Genomic DNA, 24,993 nt, shown 5'->3' on the forward strand with positions numbered 1-24,993 from the left:
TCCTATTTTTCCCAGCTGAACTGAGAGAAACTAACTGGCCCAAAGTCACCCAGCTGGCTTGCATGGCTAAAGTGGAACTAGAACTCACCTTCTCCTAGATCCATAATGACGAACCTATGGCACGCATCTTTCCAGGCACGCGAGCTGTCGCCCAACTCACCTACAGCTGCACATGTGTGTGTGCCCCAGCTGCTGTTCAGGCCCCCGGTGCGCGTGCTTGCAATTCCGGAGACCCAGCTGCTCTATGGAGCTCTCCTGTGCACGGGTGCGCATTTGCGCATGGGTGCACGAGTTCCTGCATGCAACGCGCGCAATTGCGTGTGCTGTGCGTGCAATTGCACCATCGGCACATACGCATGGCTTTTGCGTGTGCAATGCATGCACGGGGGGAGCCGCGCGAAAGCTGCATGCGTGTGCAGATGGTGCAATTGTGCACACAGCGCACGGTGGGGCGTGGTATCGAAGCTGGTATCTGTTTGGCACTCGGTGAGTAAAAGCTTTGCCACCACTGTCCTGGATATTGACGCAGTCACCCAGACAGCTTTCATGCCTAAAACGGGACTAGAATTCATTGTCTCCTAGTGATTGGCCCAAAGTCACCCAGACGGCTTCCATGGCTGAGGGAGAGGGGACTAGATAAGAGCCTTGGTGGCGCAGCAGACTAAAGTGCTGTTAAGTAGCACTTAGCTGTCTGCAATTACTGCAAGTTCGAATCTCACCAGGCTCAAGGTTGACTCAGCCTTCCATCCTTCCGAGGTAGGTAAAATGAGGACCCGGATTGTGGGGGCAATAAATAAAAAGAACACGGCTGGGGAGGGGCGAAAGCCCTACTAAGCAGGTATATACAAAAGGATGAAGGCTATTGCTTAACGCATTGTAAGCCGCCCTGAGTCTCCGGAGTAGGGCAGCATATAAATCGAACCAATATCTATCTATCTATCTATCTATCTATCTATCTATCTATCTATCTATCTATCTATCTATCTATCTATCATCTGTTTATCCATCCATCCATCCCTCCATCCCTCCTCCCCATCTTATCTATCCATCTATCCATCTAAGGAGCCTTGGTGGTGCAGCAGACTAAAGTGCTGTTAAGTAGCACCAGCTGCCTGCAATTACTGCGAGTTCAAATCTCGCCAGGCTCAAGGTTGACTCAGCCTTCCATCCTTCCGAGGTAGGTAAATTGAGGACCCAGTTTGTGGGGGCAATAAGCTGACTTTGTATAAAATATACAAAAGGATGAAGGCTATTGCTTAGCACATTGTAAGCCGCCCTGAGTCTCCGGAGAAGGGCGGCATATAAATCAAACCAATAAATAAATAAAATAAACAGAACTCCAGGTTCCAAGTTTCTAGTCCAGCACCTTCACCACTACAGCAAACTGGTTCTTAGAATGTGGACTTAATGTACAGGAAGTCCCCAGAATTGAGCCCAGAAATACCCTTTGCAGAGTCGCTTTGCAAACCGAACGAGTGGCACTTAATAATTAAATTTAAATTTAACGATAAGTTAATAAATCAATAGATACGTTACAGTTGTAAGTCGGGGCAGTCGTTCAGAGGGTTTTGCTACGTGACTGTGTCCAGTTTTATGATCTATTTTGTGGCGGGGGAGTAGCTGTGAGGAGGTCCATTGTAACGCGGAATGGGACTTTTCGGCTCGGTCTCTTCGCCTTGCCTGTTTTGCCTTGAGGTTTTCGCCTCTCGGTTATTAGCCACAAACTTTTCTCCTCGGCTGGCCTCCGCCAGTCTTTCGCCCCGTAACTTCCCTTAGCAACCGGTAGTAAGCCCAGAAAGATACCCTAGAGAAGGTTTGCTTCAGAACAAGGAAGTTTACCAAAAGAAACCGCAGAAAAGGGAACATGAGGTTGCAGAATGGAAACGCAAACAGATGGGAAGAGATGCAAATCGGGAATAAAAGCGACTTTTAAAGAAATGGATTTGGGTCAGAAGTATGAAGCTGGACAGAGAGGCGATGGGTGATAAGCGGATTAAAGACGAACGGAAGCAGGATAGCAGTGTTGCAATATTTGAGGGGCTGCCACAAAGAGGAGGGGTCTACTTATTCTCCAAAGCACCAGAAGGCAGGACAAGAAGGAATGGATGGAAACTAATCAAAGAGAGAAGCAACCTGGAATTCAGGAGAAACTTCCTAACAGCAAGGACAATTAACCAGTGGAACAGCTTGCCACCAGAAATCGTGGGTGTTCCATCACTGGAGGCTTTTAAGAAGAAACTGGATGGTAATTTGTCCAGAATGAGATGGGGTGTCGTGGTTGAGCAGGAGGTTGGATTAGAAGACCTCCAAGGTCCCTTCCAACTCTGTTCTGTTCTCCAAAGCACCTGAAGAAACAATGGATGGAAACCGATCAAGGAGAGAAGCAACCTGGAATTAAGGAAAAACTTCCTGACAGAAGAATTAATCAGTGGAACTGCTTGCCTCCAGAAGTTGTAGGTGCTCCATCACTTGACCATTTGTCAATTGGTTAATTGTTCTCACTGTCAGAAAATTTCTCCTTACTTCCCGGTTGAATCTCTCCTTGATCAGTTTCCATCCATTGTTCCTTTTCTGGCCTTCAGGTGCTTTCCTCCTCTCTGGGGCAGCCCCTCAAATATTGGAAGACTGCATTCCTGTCTCCCCTGGTCCTTCTCTTCACTAGACTAGCCAGGCCCAGTTCCTGCAACCGCTCATCGTATGTTTGAGCCTCCAGTCCCCTAATCATCTTGGTTGCTCTTCTCTGCCCTTTTTCTAGAATCTCAACATCTTTTTTAATAGTGTGGTGACCAAAACTGGATGCAGGACTCTAGGTGTGGCCTTACTAGGGCTTTATAGAGTGGTATTAGTACCTCCCTTGATCTTGATTGTATCCCTCTGTTAATGCAGTTTAGGATTGCATTGGCTTTTTTGGCTGCCGTCGCACACGGCTGGCTCCTATTTAGCCGGTTGTCCACTAAGACTCCAAGATCCCTCTCCCTGTTCCTGCTATTAAGCCTGGTTTCCCCCAGTCTATATGTGTACTGTCAGGTATTGATCCGCTTTACGACCGCCAGAATCGTAATTGCCTGTCTCAGGGTCCCTGGCATGGGAGCATCCCGATCCCCAAACTGCCCCCTTCTTTAATCAGCCTGGCGCAGACTTCCTGCCTGCTAGCCAAACTCTGCTCAGTGAATTTTACTTGCACTCTTGTTTCCGGCTTCTGACCACGAGATCGGATCTCGCTTCTCGAACACCCTGCGGCTTTGGGGTTGGCTAGTTGCAGCTGGGTGGTTGACACTTCATTGAAACCCGGTGCAGAGAAGGCCCTGAGGGGAGGGGCCCCCCTGGTCTCTTCCTCTTCTGTGTTGGGGAATGTGTTGACTCAGCCAGGTGGTTCCCACGCTATCTTTCCCAGAGGCCTTTAAACCTGCAGGGTCGCCCAGCAGCCTTTGTTTCAGGGGGAGCCCCTTGCAGAATTCAGCTGGGCACCCATTTGGCTTTCCTGCCTAAGGCGGGACTAGAACTCTCCATCTCCTGGTGATCGGCCCAAAGTCACCCTAGCTGGCTTTTGTGCCTTAGGGGGGACTACAGGAGGAGAAATGTGGGGGCGTTGGTGCTCTCTGAGCTTGGCTGTTTTCTTGCAGATGTTTCATGACCCAACTAGGGAACATCATCAGTGCTAGAAGGGAGTGGGGTTTGCAGGGAGGAAGAGGAAGGAGGAAGGAAGAAGAGGAAGAGGAGAACTGTGGGGTCCTTGGTGCTCTCTGAGGTTGGTGACTTTCTTGCAGATGCTTCATGACTCAACTAGGTGATATCATTAGTGCTGGAAGGTAGTGTGGTTTGTGGTACGGAGTGGGAGGAGAAGGGCTGGGAGGAGGAGGGGAGGAGGAGGAGAAGGGGAAGGGGAAGAGGAGGAGAGGAACTGTGGAGTCCTCTGTGCTCTCTGAGCTCGGTTGTTTTCTTCTTGACCCAACTAGAGAACATCATCAGAGCTACAAAGGAATGGGGGCTGCTCTCAGGTTTGCACCCCGTTATTGTTGTTGGGATTGTCTGGTTCCTTGATTAGACTGTTGTTGACTGTTTGATTGTTTGTCTGAGTTGGTAGTTCCTTGATGGGGCTGTTGTTTACAGCTTCGGTTGTTGGTCTGAAATTAATCTTGGTGTTAATCTCTGGGTGTTGATAGCTGGTCTGGAGGTGCTTCGGCCTTTTGGTTTCCTTCTTAGCTTTTTGAAGGTCTCTTTTGAATGGCGTGTAAATGTTGCTTACCTCTATGTGCCTGCTGACGGCTGCTTTGTCTGAATGCCAGGCTTCCAGGAATTCTCCGGCATTGGCTTGGTCTCGGATGCTGACAGTTTCCCAGTTGAAACTATGGTGGCATCTGTCCAAGTGTGGTGCAATTAAGGGCTTTTCATCATATCTTCTGGCTGCTGGTTGGTGTTCATGGATTCCCTCTACCAGTTTTACCTGTTTGTCCTACATAGTGGCTGTCACAATTCTTACACTGTCTGTTCCCAGAGCTCAATGGGACAGTAAGTGGAGAACTCGAGGAAACGTCTGGAGAACATAATGTTCACCTTTGTGGTTGAATGGCACCTTAAGACTCCAAAGATTGTGGGCGCTCCACAAACTGTCTGGTTTGATCAAGGGAAAAAAAAAATACAAATAATTTTATTTCTCCTTGGAAACCACTTCTGGACTTTGTGCTTGAGCTGGGGGAAAAAAATGAAACTTTGATTTTGGGTTTTACCGATTAAACAGATGTGTCGTTATAAAAATGGCTAGTTAATATGATTATGTAAAAATAAAATTACTTGTACATGCCAGTTGCCAAACACCTGAACTTTTACTATGTGACCACAGGGATGCTGGGACGGTCGTAAGTACGAGGATCGGTCACAATTAGCATTTTCAGTATCATTTTAACTTCGAACAGTTGCTAAATGAACGGTTATAAGTCAAGGACTATTTGTACAGGCCGGTTGCCAAGCACCTCAATTTTGACCACATGACTACAGGGTAACTGGGATGGTCATAAGTGTGAGGACTGGTGACCAGTGGCATTTTCAGTATCAATGTAACTTTGAATGATTGCTTACAAATGATTGCAAGTCGAGGACTACTTATGCAGGCCAGTGGCCAAGTATCTGAACTTTAATCATGTCACTATGGAGATACTGGGATGGATGTAAGTGTGAGGACCGGTCATAAGTCACTTTTTTCAATGCCATTGTAACTTTGAATGGCTGTAAGTCGAGGACTAATTGTAGCTTCAAGGGTTGTTTGGCTGTGACTTTAGGAAGAGGGATTGTCCACCGTGCTGTCTGCAAATCTCCCGGGTCTGAAACGCCGAGGTTTCCAGCTGTTGCAAGCTTTTTGCAGCCTCTGCCAGGAAGAAAGCCGCTGCAGGGTTTCCAGACCGATGGGAGAAAACTTCTGCTATCACAGCTGAGCCTCGGTTCCTCCTGCGGACTTCCGCATGCGGTCAGTGGTGTCACTCATTGAGCAAGCTGGGCTGCCGGTGACTTTCTGCATGTGGGGTTTATTTTATTTTATTTTATTTTATTTTATTTGGTTTGGTTTGGTTAGTATACTTTACTTCACTTTACTTCACTTCATTTCATTATTTTAATTTATTTTACTTTATTATTTGTTTCATTTCAGTTCATTTTATTATTTAGTTTATTTTACTTTGTTATTTGTTTCATTTCAGTTCATTTTATTATTTTAGTTTATTTTACTTTGTTATTTGTCTTATTTCAGTTCATTTCATTTTATTATTTTATATTTTAGTTTATTTTAGTTTATTATTTTGTTTTATATATATATATAATTTGTTTTATTTTATTTTATTTTATTATTTTATTTTATTTAATTTTTTAATTTGCAAGAATCTCTCTGCTCCTATGCCGGGCTCACCAAGCAGATGACAGTTCAAAAACAATAATAGACGGTAAATTGCATTAAAATGATTAAAATCCTCTGAGGGAAATTGGCGGTTAAGAGGTGTGAAATACAGCCGTACGGTGGGACTCGTCATGATGCAGTCCTCGGCGGCATTAACAGAGCGATACAATCAAGACCCCATGAAGTGTGTTAGTACCGCTTTCTGAGGCCTTGGTAAAGCCACACTTGGAGTATTGCATCCAATTTTGGTCACCGATTAGATTACCGATGAACAGAGTTGGACGGGACCTTGGAGGTCATCTAGTCTGACCCCCTGCCCAAGCAGGAAACCCTACACCGTTTCTGACAGATGGCAGTCCAGTCTCTTCTTGAAAGCCTCTAGGGATGAAGCTCCCACAACTTCTGAAGGCAACTTCTGTTCCTTGGGTGGATTGTTCTCACTGTCAGAAAGTTCTTCCTTATTTCCAGGTTGAATCTCTCCTGGATGAGTTTCCATCCATTGTTTCTTGTCTGGCCTTCAGGTACTTTGTAGAGTAGGTTGACCCCCTTCCTCCTCTCTGTGGCAGCCCCTCAAATATTGGAAGATGCTCTCCTGTCTCCCCTGGTCCTTCTCTTCACTAGACTAGCCAAGCCCAGTTCCTGTAACCGTTCATCGTATGTTTTAGTCACCATATTATAAAAAAGATATTGAGACTCTAGAAAGAGTGTAGAGAAGAGCAATCAAGATGATGAGGGGACTGGAGGCTAAAACATACAATGAACGGTTGCAGGAACTGGGCCTGGCTAGTCTAGTGAAGAGAAGGACCAGGGGAGACAGGAGAGCCTCTTCCAATATTGGAGGGGCTGCCCCAAAGAAGAGGAGGGGGTTATTCTAATTATTCTCCGAAGCAACCGAAGGCAGGAAAAGAAACAATGGGTGGAAACTAATCAAGGAGAGAAGCAACCTGGAATTGAGGAGAAACTTCCTAACAGGGAGGACAATTAACCAGTGGAACTGCTTGCCACCAGAAGTTGTGGGTGCTCCATCACTGGACGTTTTTAAGAAGAGATTGGACCACCATTTGTCTGAAATGGGATAGGGCCGTGATGGCGAACCTATGGCACGCGTGCCACAGGTGGCATGCCGAGCCGTATCGGTGGGCACGCAAGCATTGCCCTAGCAGAGTTCCAGCACAAATGCGCACGCTGGCCAGCTAATTTTTGGGCCTTCTGGGCCCACCGGAAGTCAGGAAACGGGCTGTTTCCGGCCTCGGGGGGGGGAGGCCATTTTCGCCCTCCCCAGGCTCCTAGAAAGACTCTGGAGCCTGGGGAGGGTGAGAAAAGGGCCCATCGTGCCATCGTGTGCCAAAAGCGGGGGTCGCCCGGGGGAGAGTGTCGCATGCGCGGGGGGGCGGGGCGCATTGAATTATGAGTGTGGGCACGCAAGTGCATGCCCCCTCCCGCGAGACCCCCACTTTTGGCACGCGACGGCAAAAAGGTTAGCCATCACCGGGATAGGGTCTCCTGCCTGAGCAGGGGGTTCGACTAGAAGACCTCCAAGGTCCCTTCCAACTCTGTTATGCTGTATTCTGGTTCCGGGAGGTGCGATGAGCACCAAAAACAATGAGTACCAAATCAATTTTTTTCCTTAAGGAAATAATGTAGTGAGTCACAGAGCAGCTGACACCGACAAATCCTAGCTTGTGCGTTGAATACCAAACAAACCATGATGAATCGGGATGAAGTGTTTGCATCCAAGCGTGTAGCGTATCAAATTTCGATTTCAAAGCAGTTGAGTACCCAGGTACCACTGTATAAATAAATCAATAAATCTATTATTCATATTTCTTAATAAATAAATAAGTTGGTGACACCTAATCAGATAACAACCAACAAGGATCAAATGCCCAGCGAACTATGGATCACCGGTGAACCATCTGCAGAAGCCATCTCCGGGGTGCGGGCATCGTGGAGTGATCGTCCGAGCAGGACTTGAGGGTACCAAGTTGGGGAAGGCGGCGTTTAGAGACAGTCTGGTCTAGTGGTTAGGGCACCAAGGTAGAAACCAGGAGATGGTGAGTTCTAGTTCCACCTTGGCTGTGAAAGCTGACTGGGTGACTTTGGGCCAATGATCAGGAGAAGGTGAGTTCTAGTCCTGACTTAGCCATGACAGCTGGCTGGGTGACTTTAGACCAATCACCAGGAGACGGGGAGTTCTAGTACCGCCTTAGGCACAAAAACCAGGTAGGTGATTTTGGGCCAATTACTGGGAGACAGTGAGTTCCAGGCCCACCTTAGCCATGAGAGCTGGCTGGATGACTTTGGGCCAACCACCAGGAGACAGGGAGTTGTAGTACTGCCTTAGGCACAAAAGCTGGTTAGGTGACTTTGGGTCAATCAGCGGGAGACTGTGAGTTCTAGTCCTGCCTTAGCCATGAAAACCAGCTGGATGACTTTGGGCCAATCACTCTTTCTCTCAGCCCAACCTCGCAGGGCTGTTGTTACGTGGAAAAGAGGAGGAGGAAGATGTGCTTGATATGTTCACTGCCTTGAGTTATTTGCAAAAATAATAACAGTAAACAAACTTTTATTTGCAAAAATAATAACAGTAAATAAACTGTTATTTGCAAAAATAATAACAGTAAATAAACTGTTATTTGCAAAAATAATAACAGTAAATAAACTGTTATTTGCAAAAATAATAACAGTAAATAAACTGTTATTTGCAAAAATAATAACAATAAACAAACTTATTTGCAAAAATAATAACAGTAAATAAACTGTTATTTGAAAAATAATAACAGTAAGTAAACTTTTATTTGCAAAAATAATAACAGTAAATAAACTGTTATTTGCAAAAATAATAACAACAAATAAACTTTAGCCTTGTCGAACCTGGGACTTGGGGAGATGCCTTTTGCTGCTATTTTGGGGTGGCAGAGAAAACCTGGAACTCCTGGCAGCCCCCTGCTTCACAGCCTTCCTCCTCTTCCTCTTCAGCACTTCCCGCTCAGTTGAGGTCAGTTTTGATCCTGGGGGGGGGTTTCCAATCCCCCCCACACGCCTCCAGTCCAGCTTCTGCAAATGTTTGTTTCAAAGGTCACTCTGCTTACCGTAATTCCTGTCTGAGCCGCAAAAATAATATATGTACATATTTTAAATGTGCTTCTGCTTTTTGGTGCATCTGTGTGAATTTCTGGAGGATCCCTATCAGGATGGAAGGAAGCGGCCTTTGCTCATCGTGTCCCCTCCCACGATGTGGTTGTGACCGTGACACGGCACAGTTGGGATACCCCCCCCCCACTTGTTCCCCCTCCCAAGCGAAGTTGCAGGGATGCACAAATTGTGAGCCACTTCCTAATTCCCACTCTTTGCCGGCAAACTTCTGCTTCTTTGGGGACACGGCTGCGTTCGCACAGTACTGTAATGCTAAACCTGGGTTTGGGACTAAGCTTGTGAGCGTGGCAGGTAAGTGTGGACCGAGACCACGGAGTTTGTTTTGAGTAGAGGGGGGTCTTGTGTGAAGCTGGAAGAGCCTTGGTGGCGCAGCGGATTAAAGTGCTGTTAAGTAGCACTTATCTGGCAGCTGCCTGCAATTACTGCGAGTTCAAATTTCGCCAGGCTCAAGGTTGACTCAGCCTTCCATCCTTCCGAGGTAGGTAAAATGAGGACCCGGATTGTGGGGGCAATAAACTGACTTTATATATAAAAAAGGACACCGCTTAAGGGAGGGCCAAAAGCCCTACTCAGCAGGTATATACAAAAGTATGAAGGCTATTGCTTAACGCGTTGTAAGCCGCCCTGAGTCTCTGGAGAAGGGCGGCATATAAATCAAATTTAAAAAAATAAATTAAAAAAAAAATAGTTGTAAATCAAGGACTGCCTGTCTACAAAGCAGCTGAGACAGTTGTCCAGTTCACACATTCAGAGCCCCGGGCTCGTGAATCATTTAAAAATAATAAAATAATTTAATTTATCTTATTAACTGTATCGATTAATTTTACTGGACACCCGCCTCGATTCGAAGCGACTCTGGGTGGGGCTCACAGCACTAAAAGCATTAAAAAAAACCCATCCACGGTAAATATTTCTGAAAAGAAAAAAGCATGGAAATTACGCCGAAAAAATAGAATTGTCGTTAAAAGATGGGGAGGGAAGGAGGGAGAAGATGCAGGAGGGATGGGAGGAGGTGGATTTAGAGAATAACAGAGTTGGAAGGGACCTTGTAGGTCATCTAGTCCAACCCGCCCACCCAAGCACGAGATCCCACACCAACAATCCATTTTCCAGCTTATTTTATTTATTTATTTATTGGTTCGATTTATATGCCGCCCTTCTCCGGAGACTCAGGGCGGCTTACAATGCATTAAGCAATAGCCTTCATACTTTTGTATATACCTGCTTAGTAGGGCTTTAGGGCCCCCACAAGCGGTGTTCTATTTTATACAAAGTCAGCTTATTGCCCCCACAATCTGGGTCCTCATTTTACCTACCTTAGAAAGGATGGAAGGCTGAGTCAACCTTGAGCCTGGTGAGATTCGAACTTGCAGTAATTGCAGGCAGCTGGCAGCTAAGTGCTACTTAACAGCACTTTAGTCCGCTGCGCCACCAAGGCTCCTCCTTGTTAACAAGGGCACTGGAAAAAATGACTTGCAACCGACCGGTCCTTGCACTTATGACCATGGCGGCAATCCCCGCGGTCACGTGATCAAAATTAGGACGCTTGGCAACTGATTCATATTTATGACGGACGTAGTGTCCTGGGGAGGGATGGTCATACGATCATTTTTGCGACCTTCTGACGAGCAATGTCGACAGGGAAGCTGGATTCACTTAACAACCGGGTTAGTAACTTAACCAGTGCAGTGATTCACTTAACAACGGTGGCAAAAAAAAGGTCATGAAATGGGGTGTGACTCACTTAACAATTGCCTTGCTTAACAACAGAAATTGTTATCTCTGTTGTAGTCGTAAGTTGAGGATTGCCTGTATTTATGTTGGATGCTTCTGTGGCTTTTATTGTTTGAAAATGTTTTTAGCATCTTTACTGCAATATAATTTTTTACTTATTAAATTTTTTTTATTTTATTCCATCTTTCATTAAACAGTGTATCGTCTGGGTATAAATTTTTTTGTGTTTTAACAATTAAACTTACCATCATATTCATTTCTTACATTTATTCTTATATTAATACTAAATAATAATAATACTAATAAAGTAACATAAACCTAACATTTCTCTTCTCTACTAATCTATTTTTACAATACATTGCTTTCATATTTATTCTCTAACCATTGATAAAATAACTCCCATATATTATAATAATCTGATTCTTCCTTTCCTTGAGTTGCAAGTGTTAATCTGTTCATTTCTGCACATTCTAATATTTTCTTAATCACATTTTCATCTATAGGGATCTCTTCGCTTTTCCAGTTTTGTGCAAATACAATTCTAGCTGCGGTTATAACAAGAATAATCAAATATACAGTTTCTTTACTATAAATTCCCAGTAAAATCCCCAACAGGAACAGTTCCGGTTTTAAATCAATATGTTGTGGCGTCATCAGCCACATACAAATTTTTGCCCAATATATTTTTGCTTCCACACATGTCCACCACATATGATAATACGTATTATCGTGCAATATATTTTTTTAATTGTAAGCTGCCTGGAGTCATTGACAGAGATGGGTGGCTATGGAAAAGGAATATAAGTAATTTATTATACGGAAATAGCCACAGTCGGGTAGTGGTTGGAGCCAGTGGTTGGGCATGATGGGGATTGTAGTCCAACAAGCTGGAGGAGATAGAGAAGGAAGCGCTAGGTTTAAATTTCCATTCAGCTGTGAAAGCTTCTTGGTGAGCTTTGAGGAGGTGCTATCTTGCAGCTTGACCTACCTCAAAGGGTTGTTGTGAGGTACACAGGGGTAAAGATGAAGACATCTGGAATCCTACAATCGAAAGGGCTCTAAGAGGTCCGCTAGTCCAGCCTCTACTCAGGGCAGGAGAAAATTCCTTTGCTAATCATTATTTCGGGGAACTCGAATTCAGACCTTCTGACCTACCGTTACTTTCTTTGCAAGGGAGTCAGAAAAATTTGCCTTCTGGGATGCAAAACAGGAGAGGAACCGTTGCTGCCCACTGCCTTTGTTGACAGGAGATGCAAATGGGGACTTCCCGGCACTGAGAAATATATTTGCACAGTCTGATGGGCGCCCAACCCCGGCGAGGGTGGCTGCAAACCCCAGCTTCCTCTTGTAGAGCTAGCAAGCCATGCTGAACAAGGGGGCCAACAGACATCGCTGGACAAAAACAGAAAAACAAAGAGAGAGAGAGGGAGAGGGAGAGGGAGGGGGGAGGGAGGGAGGAAAGAGAGAGAGAGAAAGGAAAGAAAGAAAGAGAAAGAAAGAAAGAGAAAGAAAGAAGGGAGGGAGGGAGGAAAGAGAGAGAAAGAAAGAAAGAAGGGAGGGAGGGAGGAAAGAGAGAAAGAAAGAGAAAGAAAGAAAAAGGAGAGAGGGAGGAAGGAGTGAGGGAGGAAAGAGAAAGAAAGAAAGAGAAAGAAAGAAAGGAGGGAGGGAGGAAGGAAAGGGCGTGAGGGAGGAATAGGATTAGGGAGGGGAGATGGAAGGAGAAGAAAGAAAGAAAGAGAAAGAAAGAAAGAAAGAAAAAGAAAAGAAAAGAAAGAAAAGAAAGAAGGAGGGAAGGAGGAAAGAAAGAAAGGAGGGAGGGAGGAAAGAGAGAAAGAAAGAAAGTAGGGAGGAAGGAAGGAAGGAAGGAAAAGGAGTGAGGGAGGAATAGGGTTAGGGAGAGGAGATGGAAGGAGAAGAAAGAAAGAAAGAAAGAAAAAGAAAAGGAGGAAAGGAGGAAAGAAAGAAAGAAAGGAGGGAGGGAGGAAGGAAGGAAAAGGAGTGAGGGAGGAATAGGGTTAGGGAGAGGAGATGGAAGGAGAAGAAAGAAAGAAAGAAAGAAAAAGAAAAGGAGGAAAGAAAGAAAAAGGAGGGAGGAAGGAAGGAAGGAAGGAAAGGGAATGAGGGAGGAAGAGAATTAGGGAGGGGAGATGGAAGGTGAAGAAAGAAAAAGAAAAAAGAAAGAAAGAAAGAAAGAAAAGGAGGGAAGGAGGAAAGAAAGAGAAAGAAAGGAGGGAGGGAGGGAGGAAGAGAATTAGGGAGGAGAGATGGAAGGAAGGAGAAAGAAAGAAAGAAAGAAAGGAGGAGGGAGGAGGAGAGAAGGAAGGAAAGAACGAAAGGAACATTAATGGAGGAAGCAAGAAAGGAGGAAGGGACAGAGGGAGGGAATAGGGAGAGAAGGAAGGAACAAAGAGAGGAAGAATGGAAGGAAGGAGGAAAGGAGGAGAGGACAAAAAAGGAAAAGAAAAATGTACACAGAGGAGGGGAGGAGGAGGAGCAAAGGGAAGGAGGAGGAAGAAGGAAAAGGAGGAAGAGGAGAAGAAGCAGTCTACCATTAGTGCCTTAGACCAGTGTTTCTCAACCTGGGCAGCTTGAAGAGGTGTGGACTTCAACTCCCAGAATTCCCCAGCCAGCAACTCTCAGAATTCGCCCTGCGGACCGGGGAATTCTGGGAGTTGAAGTCCACACCTCTTCAAGCTGCCCAGGTTGGGAACCACTGGCTTAGATTAACAGCTGGAGAGTCCAACTCCTGGAACTATGAACCAGCAGTTTTGCAGCTCATGTTAAAGAGGTGCTTTGCAGGTGCCTGGCTTCCACACCCCCACACCCCCATGGCCTTCTCTGGCTGGGTGGGTCTTCTTGTGAGAAAAAGCACCTGCCCCTCACTCAATGACAGCAAAAAGACCCCCAATGCCCTGCCCTTAATGGAGAGGGAAACTAATCAAGGAGAGAAGCAACCTAGAACTCAGGAGAAAATTCCTGACAGGGAGAACAATTAACCAGTGGAACTGCTTGCCACAAGAAGTTGTGAATTCTCCAACACTGGAAATTTTAAAGAAGAGATTGGACAACCATTTGTCTGAAATGATGTAAGGTTTCCTGCCTGGGCAGGGGGTTGGACTAGAAGACCTCCAAGGTCCCTTCCAACTCTGTTATTCTATTCCGTGCTGGCTGCTTTTGGCAATTTTTTTTTTCCTGCAGGAAAAGCTGTTGCAGATAGCGTCTGCTGGATCTATTTTATTTATGTATATTTATTTTATTAAGTTTATCTGCAAAGAAGTGTGTCCAGCAAAGTCGAGATGATAACAGCTGAATTTGTTATTATTTTTGGTCATATGACAAACATTCTACAGAAGAAAAGTTTGCGTCCTGGTTCATACAGGCGGTCCTCGTTTAGCGACGGCCTCCTTTAGCGACCGTTTGCCATTAAGAGGGTGACTCAAGGCCACATTGCCAACCCATCGAGAACCTCCGCAGGTCTGTAAAGCAAAGGAAAGCTAAGAGAGCAGCCGCAGGTTTGCTTAGCAACTGCTTCGCTTAATGACCAAATAGCTGGTCGCTAAAGGAGGATTCCCTGCACAGGTTCTTATCCGAGAAGGGCAATTTGGAGAAAATGTTTGAAACAAGAATAACCCCAGGAGAGAGGCAGCAAGCTGCATTGAAATCTCAGTTTAACTGTATTCTCACACGCAGAAATTGTGTTTTGTCCATTTCAGTTGTTGTTATGCAAGTCGAAGGGGAATAAAATGGGAATATTTATCTTTTGGTCTTTTCTTCTCCCTTCCCAGAATGGGCTGCACAGAATCCAAATTCAACGTTCTCCCAGGAAAGGGGAAACAGCAAGAGAACTCGAACTCGACACTGGATGTTCGTTATACCACCGAACCCACCATCAAGCCATCTCTGGTGTGTGATTGTGTATGTGTGTCTGTGTCTCATTCAATTGCAGGGATTCACTTAACAACCGTGGGAAGAAAAGTCCCAAAATGGTTGTCTCAGAGGTGCTTTTGTTTCAAGAGGAAACTGGACTTCCTTGTTTTTTCTTTGAAGACGTTTCGCTTCTCACCCGAGAAGCTTCTTCGGCTCTGAAATTTATTTTATTTATTGATTGATTGATTTGATTTTTATACTGCCCTTCTCCAACAGGACTCAGGGCGGTGAACAGCCAAGGTAAAACACAGCACACAATATTTAAAACAATTTAAAAAGATATTAAATAATTTCGGCCCACAATTTAAAACACCCCAATAAAATCGATTACAAATTAAAACCGAAAGATGGGATCAAGCCAGCAATGCAGCCAAAACCCATTTAAAAACTGTCTCGCTGAGTAACAGAAAAATTTTGGGCTCAATTGTGATAGTGAGTGAATCCAGGGCTATCTGTACTAGCCGTTTCTTTGACAACAAAACGTATGAATCAGCCAAACCCAGAATCAGAAGCTGATTTTTTTTTCCTGTCGTCGAGCAAAAAGTCCAGAAATGGTTTCCTGTTCTGCCCCAGCTACGGACCCCAAAGAATACAGCACACACAAAGTCTATACAAAACTTAAATTTACTAAAAAAAACTCAGTCTTTGCCAAACAAAGACTGTTAATAAACTTTCTTAACATCCTACAAGAAACCAAAGATAAAGTAATCACAATCTTACTAAGGTTGGCAGAAAGCCCAGAAGCAATTTGCAGAGAATCCAGACGCGAAGGAGAGTGAACTAAAGTTGTTCCCTACAGCTTGCTGCAATCGGCATTCCTCCTTAAATAGGCTAAGGGAGTGGCCAATTAGTCCCAAGCCTTACTCTCAAGGAGACCTCCTCCTGAGGAGCCACTCCTGCCTTTGGGCAGCTCTGCGCGCCCGTGCATCGAGAAGAGGCTCCTCCTCTTCTTCCTCTTCACTTGAAGGAGCTTCTGGAGGTTCTGAAGGCCCTGGCTGAATCTCCGCCTCTGGCACCACATCTTCTCCAGCCTCCTCACTGTCCGACTCGAGCGCCAGCTGTACAGGCTGCTGGCGCAGCACCACACCAGCCTCCTCGCTGTCGGAATCAGCTACAATCCGCACAGGCTGCTGAGGGGCCACAACATTTCCAGAGATAAACAAAGCTGGTGTCAGTTCCACTATTGTGTCCTGCCATTCTATTGAAAGTGGGTGGGTGGGAAGGAGGCTTGCTGGCATCTTTAGCTTGCTTTTTTGCTTTTGCTGTAACTGCTTGGGAATTCGAGAGGGGGAGCATCTTCGGAGACAGAATGAACTCTCTCGCAGCCACTTTCAGCCTGGTTTCAAGGCCATCGTGCCCTGAATGTGAACTGTTATCTGCCTAGCACCCTAGCTTTCTCAAAACAACCTTTCGGCATCAAATTGGCTGCCAGTGGTCAGGGAGTTTGGGCTCGGGGAAACGAAAGAATTGCTTTGTGCTTTGTGCGGGCTTTTTCAGATTCCGCCTTGTCCTCCTGCAATCACTACTTCTCTCTCAGTTAAAGTTCTTTCGAGTCAACTTCATGGATTAAGAGTTTGGCTTTCCTGAGGGACCATCGGAGGCAGTTCCTGGATATATTCTTTTTTTTTTTTCTAATGATCATCTCTGTGGTTCTAAGACAAGCTCCATCTTATTTTTCATCTCTTAAAAGTGCCACATTTTTGATAAAGTGTCACTGGCATAAGATATAATAATAATTAAATCTTTTTTTTTTTTTTTTGCATTCCAGGGCATCAAGGGATCCAAGCTCCAGCAAACGGATGGTACGTATCTCCCATTACAGCGGAGAGTAGATTCCTGGGCTGCAAATACAATCAAAAGATGGTGGCCAGGAGATGTAATTGAAGCTCTGTCTGGAGGCACATAATCATAGTTGCTTCGATTGCACCATCACAGTTACCATCTTGGCATTTTTTACCATTATCCTGTTCATGTAGGCATCTAGGCTGGGTTCCAGTCCTAGATTGTCCTGGAGAACATTTGTCTTCTGAGAAGCCCATCAATCTACCATGGTCACGGAGGTCCCCTTCTGTAAAGATGGTGGCCAGGATGATATAATTGAATCGCTGTAGGCATCTAGGCTGGGTTCCAGTCCTAGATTGTCCTGGAGAACATTTGTCTTCTGAGAAATCCATTGGTTTATCAATGTCACAGAGGCATCTAATAAAGATCTAACCACATCTAATGGCCACCACATCTAATAAAGATGGTGGTGGCTGGGATGAACTGAATTGCTGTAGGCATCTAGGCTGAGTTCCAGTCCTAGATTGTCCTGGAGAACATTGTCTTCTGAGAAGCCCATCAATCTACCATGGTCACGGAGGTCCCCTTCTGTAAAGATGGTGGCCAGGATGATATAATTGAATCACTGTAGGCATCTAGGCTGGGTTTCAGTCCTACATGCTCCTGAAGAACATTGTCTTCATAGATGTCCATTGGTCTATCAATGTCACAAAGGTCTCCTTTTGTAAAGATAGTGGCCAGGATAATGTAACTGAAGCTTTACCTGGAAGTACATAAATGTGGGTGTGGGTATCCCCTATCTCCACTCTAAACCTTTTCTTGTTTCCCTCGCCCCCCAGAAACCGAGGATTTTATCGCGTTGGCCTTGTACGACTACGAAGCCATTCACAGGGAGGACCTCAGTTTCCAGAAAGGCGATCATCTCAAGATCTTAGAGAAGTAAGTTTGAGGGTCCTCTAGAGGAGGGAAGGACTTTTTGAGAAATGATGCTCCGTAGGTGGCTTCTGGGGGAATCCCCAGTTCAGGGAATCCGATAAGAGAGAATATTTGCATTTCAGGGTTGAAAGATGTTTCATTACCAAGCTAAGTAACGTCACCAATGCTAGAAGGGAGGGAGAATTTGAGGACTATGGGGTCCTTGCTTCCCTGTTCATCAGTGCTAGTAAGAATAGGGTAAATTGGGAACAAATCAGTGGTGAAATGTAAAATTTGTTACTACCGGTTCTGTGGGCGTGGCTTGGTGGTGGTGGTAATATGACTGAGTGGGCGTGGCCAACTTTTTTAAAAAAAAAAACTTTTAAAACCATTTTTTCTACAACCTCTGAAGAGGTTGTAAACAAAAATGCTTTTAAAAGCCTCTGACGATCCCAGCTGACTTGCCTGATCAGCAGAGGCTTTTTTCACCTTTAAAAACATTTTTTCTATAACTTCTTCGGCCGAAGAGGTTGTAGAAAAAATGCTTTTAAAAGCCTCTGACGATCCCAGCTGACTTGCCTGATCGGCAGAGGCTTTTTTTCCCTTTAAAAACATTTTTTTCTATAACCTCTTCGACTGAAGAGGTTGCAAAAAAAAATGCTTTTTAAAGCCTCTGACGATCCCAGCTGACTTGCCTGATCGGCAGAGGCTTTTTTCCCCTTTAAAAACATTTTTTCTATAACCTCTTCGGCCGAAGAGGTTGTAGAAAAAAATGCTTTTAAAAGCCTCTGACGATCCCAGCTGAGCCGCGTGATCATCAGAGGCTTTTTTTTTTTTTTTTTACTTTTAAAAGCATTTTTTCGGCCAAAGAGATTATAGAAATGCGACGTCAAACAACACGGCAATTCGCACGCGCATACCGTCCGTGCATGTGTGCTGCGTCAAAAAACACAGCGATATAGGACGGGATTGCGCTCAGGCGGGAGGGCGTCCACCTGCAGGTCACCACTACCGGTTCTCCTGAATTGGTCCAAATCGGCTGAATTCCACCTCTGCAAGGACCCTCAATCCTAGAATCTGAGAGTTGGAAGCAGTGGCGGGTTGCCCCCGGTTCGCACTGGTTCTATAGAAGCGGTAGTAAAACCGGTGGGAGGCTCTGCCCACCGACCTCAATGTCATCAGGAGCGCGCACGCAAACCGGTAGTAAACCTGTAGTAAAGGTAAGTAGAACCCACCCCTTGTTGGAAGGAACCAGGGAGGTCTCCTAACCTCGGACCTTCTCATTTCCCGCTTGAGTCTGTGCTGCGGTCATTCTGCAGTCTTCCCCGCGTAGGCCTTGGGGTGGCTGCACAATGTTGAGCCCCCCGGGATAATTTCTCTCCCAGATCTCCTCATTTTGGGGAGCAACCACCAGTAGGAACGATTTGCACACACACACACCTCAATGTTGTTTTTATCTGCGTGTCCAACTCGGCTGAGAATTTAGGCGAGCGGCTGAGGGCGGGTCAGAAAGCAGAACGAAGCGCTCAATTCCTGGAGGAATTTTATGCGCCCGACGCTGCCATTTTTATCCTTATTTCAAAAGGATAAAAATAGGGTTTTCGTCATTCTGGAGGCATATTTTAGCAATCACTCTCAGTTCTGCCTCCTCCGTTGGTATGGCTGCCTCCGGCTTCCCAGAAAAAATTATCGTTTCTAGATTCCCTTGAGGAAAAACGTTTCTAATTCAGTTTAAATTTGCAGCCTAGATATCTTCGATGTCCTACTTAAAGCTTTAGTGAGGAAATGTGGCCATTAGACTTAGGGTTATCTGCCAAAGAACAGTGTATTACAGATAGTCCTCGATTTACAGTTGTAATGGAGCCTACTCATTACCATCATAAGTCATGACTGTTGTAAAAGAGGTCGGTCATGTGATTGACACAATTTTATGATCTTTTTTTGTGGTGGTCATTAAGCGAGCATCACGGTTGTGAAGCCACAGTCCTTAAGTGAATCAATGGTTTGTTATGGGCACGTTTTGCAGCCAACTGGAAGTAAATGTTGGGTTTAGGCAAACCATGGTTAAATGTGACCACGTGACCACAAATGAGGGTGTTTGTCCTTGTTTCTCTTCGACATATGCTGGGTGGGATTGCTTCTACTCATTTAACAGACACCCCCCCCCCTCTGTTGTTTGGTGTCGTTTTTTTCTGCCGGCTGTTATTTGTGGCTTTTAATTGTGTAGAGTAGACCTTCCTGAATCAATGGTGAGTGGTGGTCATACTGGATGTTTGGATGGATGGATGGATTTTTAAATGGAGGGATGGGTGGATGGATGGATGTTTGGATGGATGGATGGATGGATGGATGTTTGGATGGATGGATGGATGGATGGATGGATGGATGGATGTTTAGATGGATGGATGGATGGATGGATGGATGTTTGGATGGATGGATGGATGTTTAGATGGATGGATGGATGGATGTTTGGATGGATGGATGGATGGATGTTTAGATGGATGGATAGATGGATGGATGGGTGGATGGATGGATGAATGGATGAATGGATGTTTAGATGGATGTTTAGATGGATGGATGTTTGGATGGATGGATGGATATTTGGATGGATGGATGGGTGGATGTTTTGGATAGATGGATGGATGTTTAGATGGATTAATGTTTGGATGGATGGATGGATGGATGGATGGATGGATGGATGGATAGATGGATGGATGGATGTTTGGATGTTTGGATGTTTGGATGGATGGATGGATGGATGATAGATGGATGGATGGATGGATGTTTAGATGGATGGATGTTTAGATGGATGGATGGATGGATAGATGGATGGATGGATGGATGGATGGGTGGATGAATGGATGTTTAGATGGATGTTTAGATGGATAGATGGCTGGATGGATGAATGGATGTTTGGATGGATGGGTGGATGGGTGGATGGATGAATGGATGTTTAGATGGATGGATGTTTGGATGGATGGATGGATGGATGGATATTTGGATGGATGGATGGGTGGATGTTTGGATAGATGGATGGAAGTTTAGATGGATGTTTAGATGGATGGATGTTTGGATGGATGGATGGATGGATGGGGGGTGGATGAAAGATGGGAGATGGATGGAGGAGGAGGATAGATGGATGGGATAGTTGAATTGGTTCAACCATTGGAATCACTGGAGGCTTTTAAGCAGAGACTGGACAGCTGACCATTCTGAAATAGTCTCCTGCTTGAGCAGGGGGTTGGACTAGAACACCTCCAAAGTCCCTTCCAATGCTGTTATTCTGTATTCAGATGGATGGATAAATTGATGTATGTATGTATGTATGTATGTACGTATGTATGAATATGTGTCAATGGATGGATGGACAGTTGAATGGATGGAAGGAAGGAATGAAAGAAAGAAGGAAGGAAGGAAAGAAGGAAAGAACGGAAGGATGGACGGTTGAATTGATGGATGAATGAATCTATCGATGTTTGAATGGATGGTTGGATGGATGACCTATACTCCCATTGATTCTGTGGTTTCATCCATGGACTTCCTTTGCAACAGTGCAGCCTTGATTTGGCAATGCCTTCTTCTGCTGTGGGGGATTTTGGGGACTTTCTAGATCTTCTGCCGCTTCTGGAATTTCCCAGAGCTTCCCCTGAGAGGGCTAATTGTTGACTACATTTTGGGGAAGTTGGGAAGTGTACCTAATTCTGCTTTCTCTCCAGGTCGGGAGAGTGGTGGCGAGCCAAGGCTCTTTCGACAGGGAAAGTGGGCTTCATCCCCAGCAATTATGTAGCCAGGATCAACTCCCTGGAGACGGAAGAGTAAGTTCTCTCGGCCTATCAAAGGGAGGGATCTTCTTGGTAGATCCTCCTCCTTTTCCTCCACCCATCTCCCTTCTTTCATCCATCCCTCATCTGTCCATCCATCCATCCATCTTAGATCTCCCCTGGATTTCAGCTCTGGACTGTAGAGGTCCATGGGGTTCAATGCGCATCTGCTTTGGTCCTTTTTGGGAGAAGCCCCTTAGCCTAGGAGAACAAGACACTGGATTTTGCAGGAGAAACCCTGGAATTCTCCAAAGATGGATGAGATGCTGGCTTTCGGGTATGGTCTTCTCAATGATGGGGAACCATGGTTCCCAGCAACCACAGAAGCAATATTTCTATATCTAGAAATCCCTTTAGGTCAGTGTTTCTCAACCTTGGAAGCTTGAAGATGGGTGGACTTCAACTCCCAGAATCCCCCAGCCAGCGCTGCTGGCTGGGGGATTCTGGGAGTTGAAGTCCACCCTTCTTCAAGCTACCAAGGTTGAGAAACACTGCTTTAGGTAAAGGTAAAGGTTCCCCTCGCACATACGTGCTAGTCGTTCCTGACTCTAGAGGGCGGTGCTCATCTCTGTTTCAAAGCCGAAGAGCCAGCACTGTCCAAAGACGTCTCCGTGGTCATGTGGCCGGCATGACTCAACGCCAAAGGCGCACAGAACGCTGTTACCTTCCCACCAAAGGTGGTCCCTATTTTTCTACTTGCATTTTTTACCTGCTTTCGAACTGCTAGGTTGGCAGAAGCTGGGACAAGTCACGGGAGCTCACCCCGTTTACGCGGCACGAGGGATTCGAACCGCTGAACTGCCGACCTTTCGATCGACAAGCTCAGTGTCTTAGCCACCGAGCCACCGCGTCCCTTTAGGGTTTCTAAATTTTGGGAAATTCTTGGAAACGACTGCAGGTAGTTCTCGGCTTTACGACCATCATTGAGCCCAAAGTTTCTGTGGCCGAGTTTGTTCCATGAGATGTGCCCCATTTTGCGACCTTTCTTGCCGCAGTCGTTAAGTGAATCACTGCAGTTGTGAGTCACACGGTTGTTAAGTGAACCTAGCTACTCCGTTGACTTTTGTGTGTCAGATGGTCACAAAAGGGATCACTTGACCCCCGTGATTCCCAAAAGGGAGGGATCGCTGCGACGGTCATAAATATGAGTCGGTTGCCAAGGGGCTGAATTTCGATCACATGGAATGCTGCAACGGTCGTAAATTTGAGGACCAATCACAGGTCACTTTTTTCAGTGCCACTGTAACTTTGAATGGTCACTAAAAACGGTCGTAAGATGAGAGCTATCCATAGTATATTAATTTCAATATAGATGGAATCAGTGGTGAAATGTAAAATTCGTTACTACCGGTTCTGTGGGCGTGGCTTGGTGGTGGGGATAATATGACTGAGTGGGCGTGGCCAACCTTTTTTTTTTTTTTACTTTTAAAACCATTTTTCCTACAACCTCTTAGGTTGTAGAAAAAATGCTTTTAAAAGCCTCTGACAATCCCAGCTGAGTTGCCTGATTGGCAAAAGCTTTTTTTTAAAAAAAAAAAAGCCTCTGATGATCCCATCTGACTTGCCTGATCAGCCAAGGCTTTTAAAAACATTTTTTTCTGTAACCTCTTCGGCTGAAGAGGTTGTAGAAAAAAATGCTTTTAAAAGCCTCTGACGATCCCAGCTGAGTTGCCTGATTGGCAAAAGCTTTTTTTTTAAAAAAAGCCTCTGATGATCCCATCTGACTTGCCTGATCAGCCGAGGCTTTTAAAAACATTTTTTTCTATAACCTCTTCAGCCAAAGAGGTTGTAGAAAAAATGCTTTTAAAAGCCTCTGATGATCCCAGCTGAGCCACGTTATCATCAGAGGCTTTTTTTTTTTTTTTTTACTTTTAAAAGCATTTTTTTTGGCCAAAGAGGTTGAGAAAGAATTTTATGCAAGATTTGGTGCTAATCGTCTCTTCCTCGTCAACCTTAGGTGGTTCCTGACAGGCATAAGCCGAAAGGATGCTGAGCGTCACTTATTGGCTCCGGGAAATTTTATCGGCTCGTTCATGATCCGAGACAGTGAAACAAGCAAAGGTAGGAGCCAAAAACACGAAGAATGGCTGCAAGGAACTGGGTTTGGCTAGTCTAGAGAAAAGAAGAATCAGGGGGGACATGATAGCAGGGTTCCAGTATTTGAGGGGCTGCCCCAAAGAAGAGGGGGTCAAGCTATTCTCCAAAGCACCAGAAGGCAGGACAAGAAGCAACGGATGGAAGTTTATCAAGGAGAGAAGCAACGTAGAACTAAGGAGAAAATTCCTGACAGTTTGAACAATTAACCAGTGGAACTGCTTGCCACTCACTCAACAACTGTCTTGCTTAGCCACCGACATTTTGGTCTCAATTGTGGTCGCAGGAATAGAATACAGCTGAAAAGGGACCTTGGAGGTCTTCTAGTCCAGCCCCCTGCTGAGGCAGGAGAACCTATAACCATTTCAAAGTTGAAGAGTCTGCATATTTAGTCAGGGTGCAAAATGCTTGTGTGAGTGACACTTTGCATCTGTCCACATCAGTGGTGAAATCTAAAAATTTTTACTACCGGTTCTGTGGGCGTGGCTTGGTGGGGGGGGGCGGTAATGTGACTGGGTGGGCATGGGCATTTTTTATTTTTTTTTTACTTTTAAAACCATTTTTTCTACAACCTCTTTGGCGAAGAGGTTGTAAAAAAATGCTTTCAAAAGGCTCTGACGATCCAAGCTGAGTTGCCTGACCTGGAGAGGCTTTTTTTTCTTTTAAATGCCTCTGTCGATCAGGCAACTCAGCTGGGATCGTCAGAGACTCTTAAAAGCATTTTTTCTACAACCTCTGAAGAGGTTGTAGAAAAAATGCTTTTAAAAGCCTTTGACGATCCCAGCTGAGCCGCGCGATCATCAGAGGCTTTTTTTTTTTACTTTTAAAAGCATTTTTTGGGCTATAGAGATTGTAGAAAAAATGCTTTTAAAAGTTAAAAAAAAGCCTCTGATGATTGTGGGGCTCAGCTGGGCATGGGGGGGGCAGGGATTTTTGCTACCGGTTCTCCGAACCACCCGCCTCCATCCCTACCGGATTGTACGATCCGGTCCGAACCGGGAGCATTTCACCCCTGGTCCACATGTACTTCCCTTTTGAGAGGTAGATATAAAAATAATTGTCCTCACTTCTCGTTCCTCTTTCTCTCTGTCCTGCTCCAGGGAGTTACTCCCTCTCCATCCGAGACTTTGATTCCCAAGCCAAAATGGATGTGGTGAAACACTACAAGATTCGAACCCTGGACAACGGGGGCTTCTACATCTCCACCCGGAGCAACTTCAGCACTCTGCAGGAACTGGTCAGCCATTATAAAGGTGAGCCCTGCAAATCTGGCAGCTGCTGAGCCAGTTTCCGTCCGTCCGTTGGCTCCAAAAGGGGTTTAAAAAAAACCAGCCCCTTTTGACAGACGAGGAACTGGGGGCGGAAGAGGGCGACACGGCCTCTTGGCAAGGGTGTGTGGGAATGGCCTTGGGAGACCGGAGGAAGAGCTGCAGACTATACAGCAAACAAGACAGACAAGACAGGGGTCTCCAAAATGGGCAGCTTTAAAACTTGTGAACTTCAACTCCCCGAATTCCTCTGCCAGAATGCTAACAAACTTTAAGATGGGTGGACTTCAACTCCCAGAATTCCCTAGCACGCACATCTTAAAGTCCCCCCCCCCGTCTTAAATGTTTTATTAGCATGCTGGCTGAGGAATTGTGGGTGTTGAAATCCACAAGTTTTAAAAGCAGCCACGTT

The 24,993-nt window shown here is 45.3% G+C and overlaps 1 protein-coding gene across 2 annotated transcripts in view; it reads left to right on the forward strand.

Annotated features, from left to right (window-relative positions):
• Positions 1 to 24,993, forward strand: part of HCK (HCK proto-oncogene, Src family tyrosine kinase) — a 44,917-nt gene that overhangs the window by 2,036 nt on the left and 17,888 nt on the right. For both annotated transcript variants that reach the window (XM_070941848.1, XM_070941849.1), the window contains exons 2-7: positions 14,560 to 14,677; positions 16,470 to 16,503; positions 17,323 to 17,422; positions 21,115 to 21,213; positions 23,177 to 23,280; positions 24,414 to 24,566. In XM_070941848.1, coding sequence (XP_070797949.1) covers positions 14,561 to 14,677; positions 16,470 to 16,503; positions 17,323 to 17,422; positions 21,115 to 21,213; positions 23,177 to 23,280; positions 24,414 to 24,566 — 607 coding nt within the window. In that variant the 5' untranslated portion in view covers position 14,560. The remainder of the gene's footprint in view (positions 1 to 14,559; positions 14,678 to 16,469; positions 16,504 to 17,322; positions 17,423 to 21,114; positions 21,214 to 23,176; positions 23,281 to 24,413; positions 24,567 to 24,993) is intronic.

Source organism: Pituophis catenifer, unplaced genomic scaffold (assembly GCF_029215685.1).
Source record: "Pituophis catenifer annectens isolate HBS135680 unplaced genomic scaffold, rPitCat1.0.hap2 SCAF_3, whole genome shotgun sequence".
Classification (NCBI taxonomy): Eukaryota; Metazoa; Chordata; class Lepidosauria; order Squamata; family Colubridae; genus Pituophis; species Pituophis catenifer.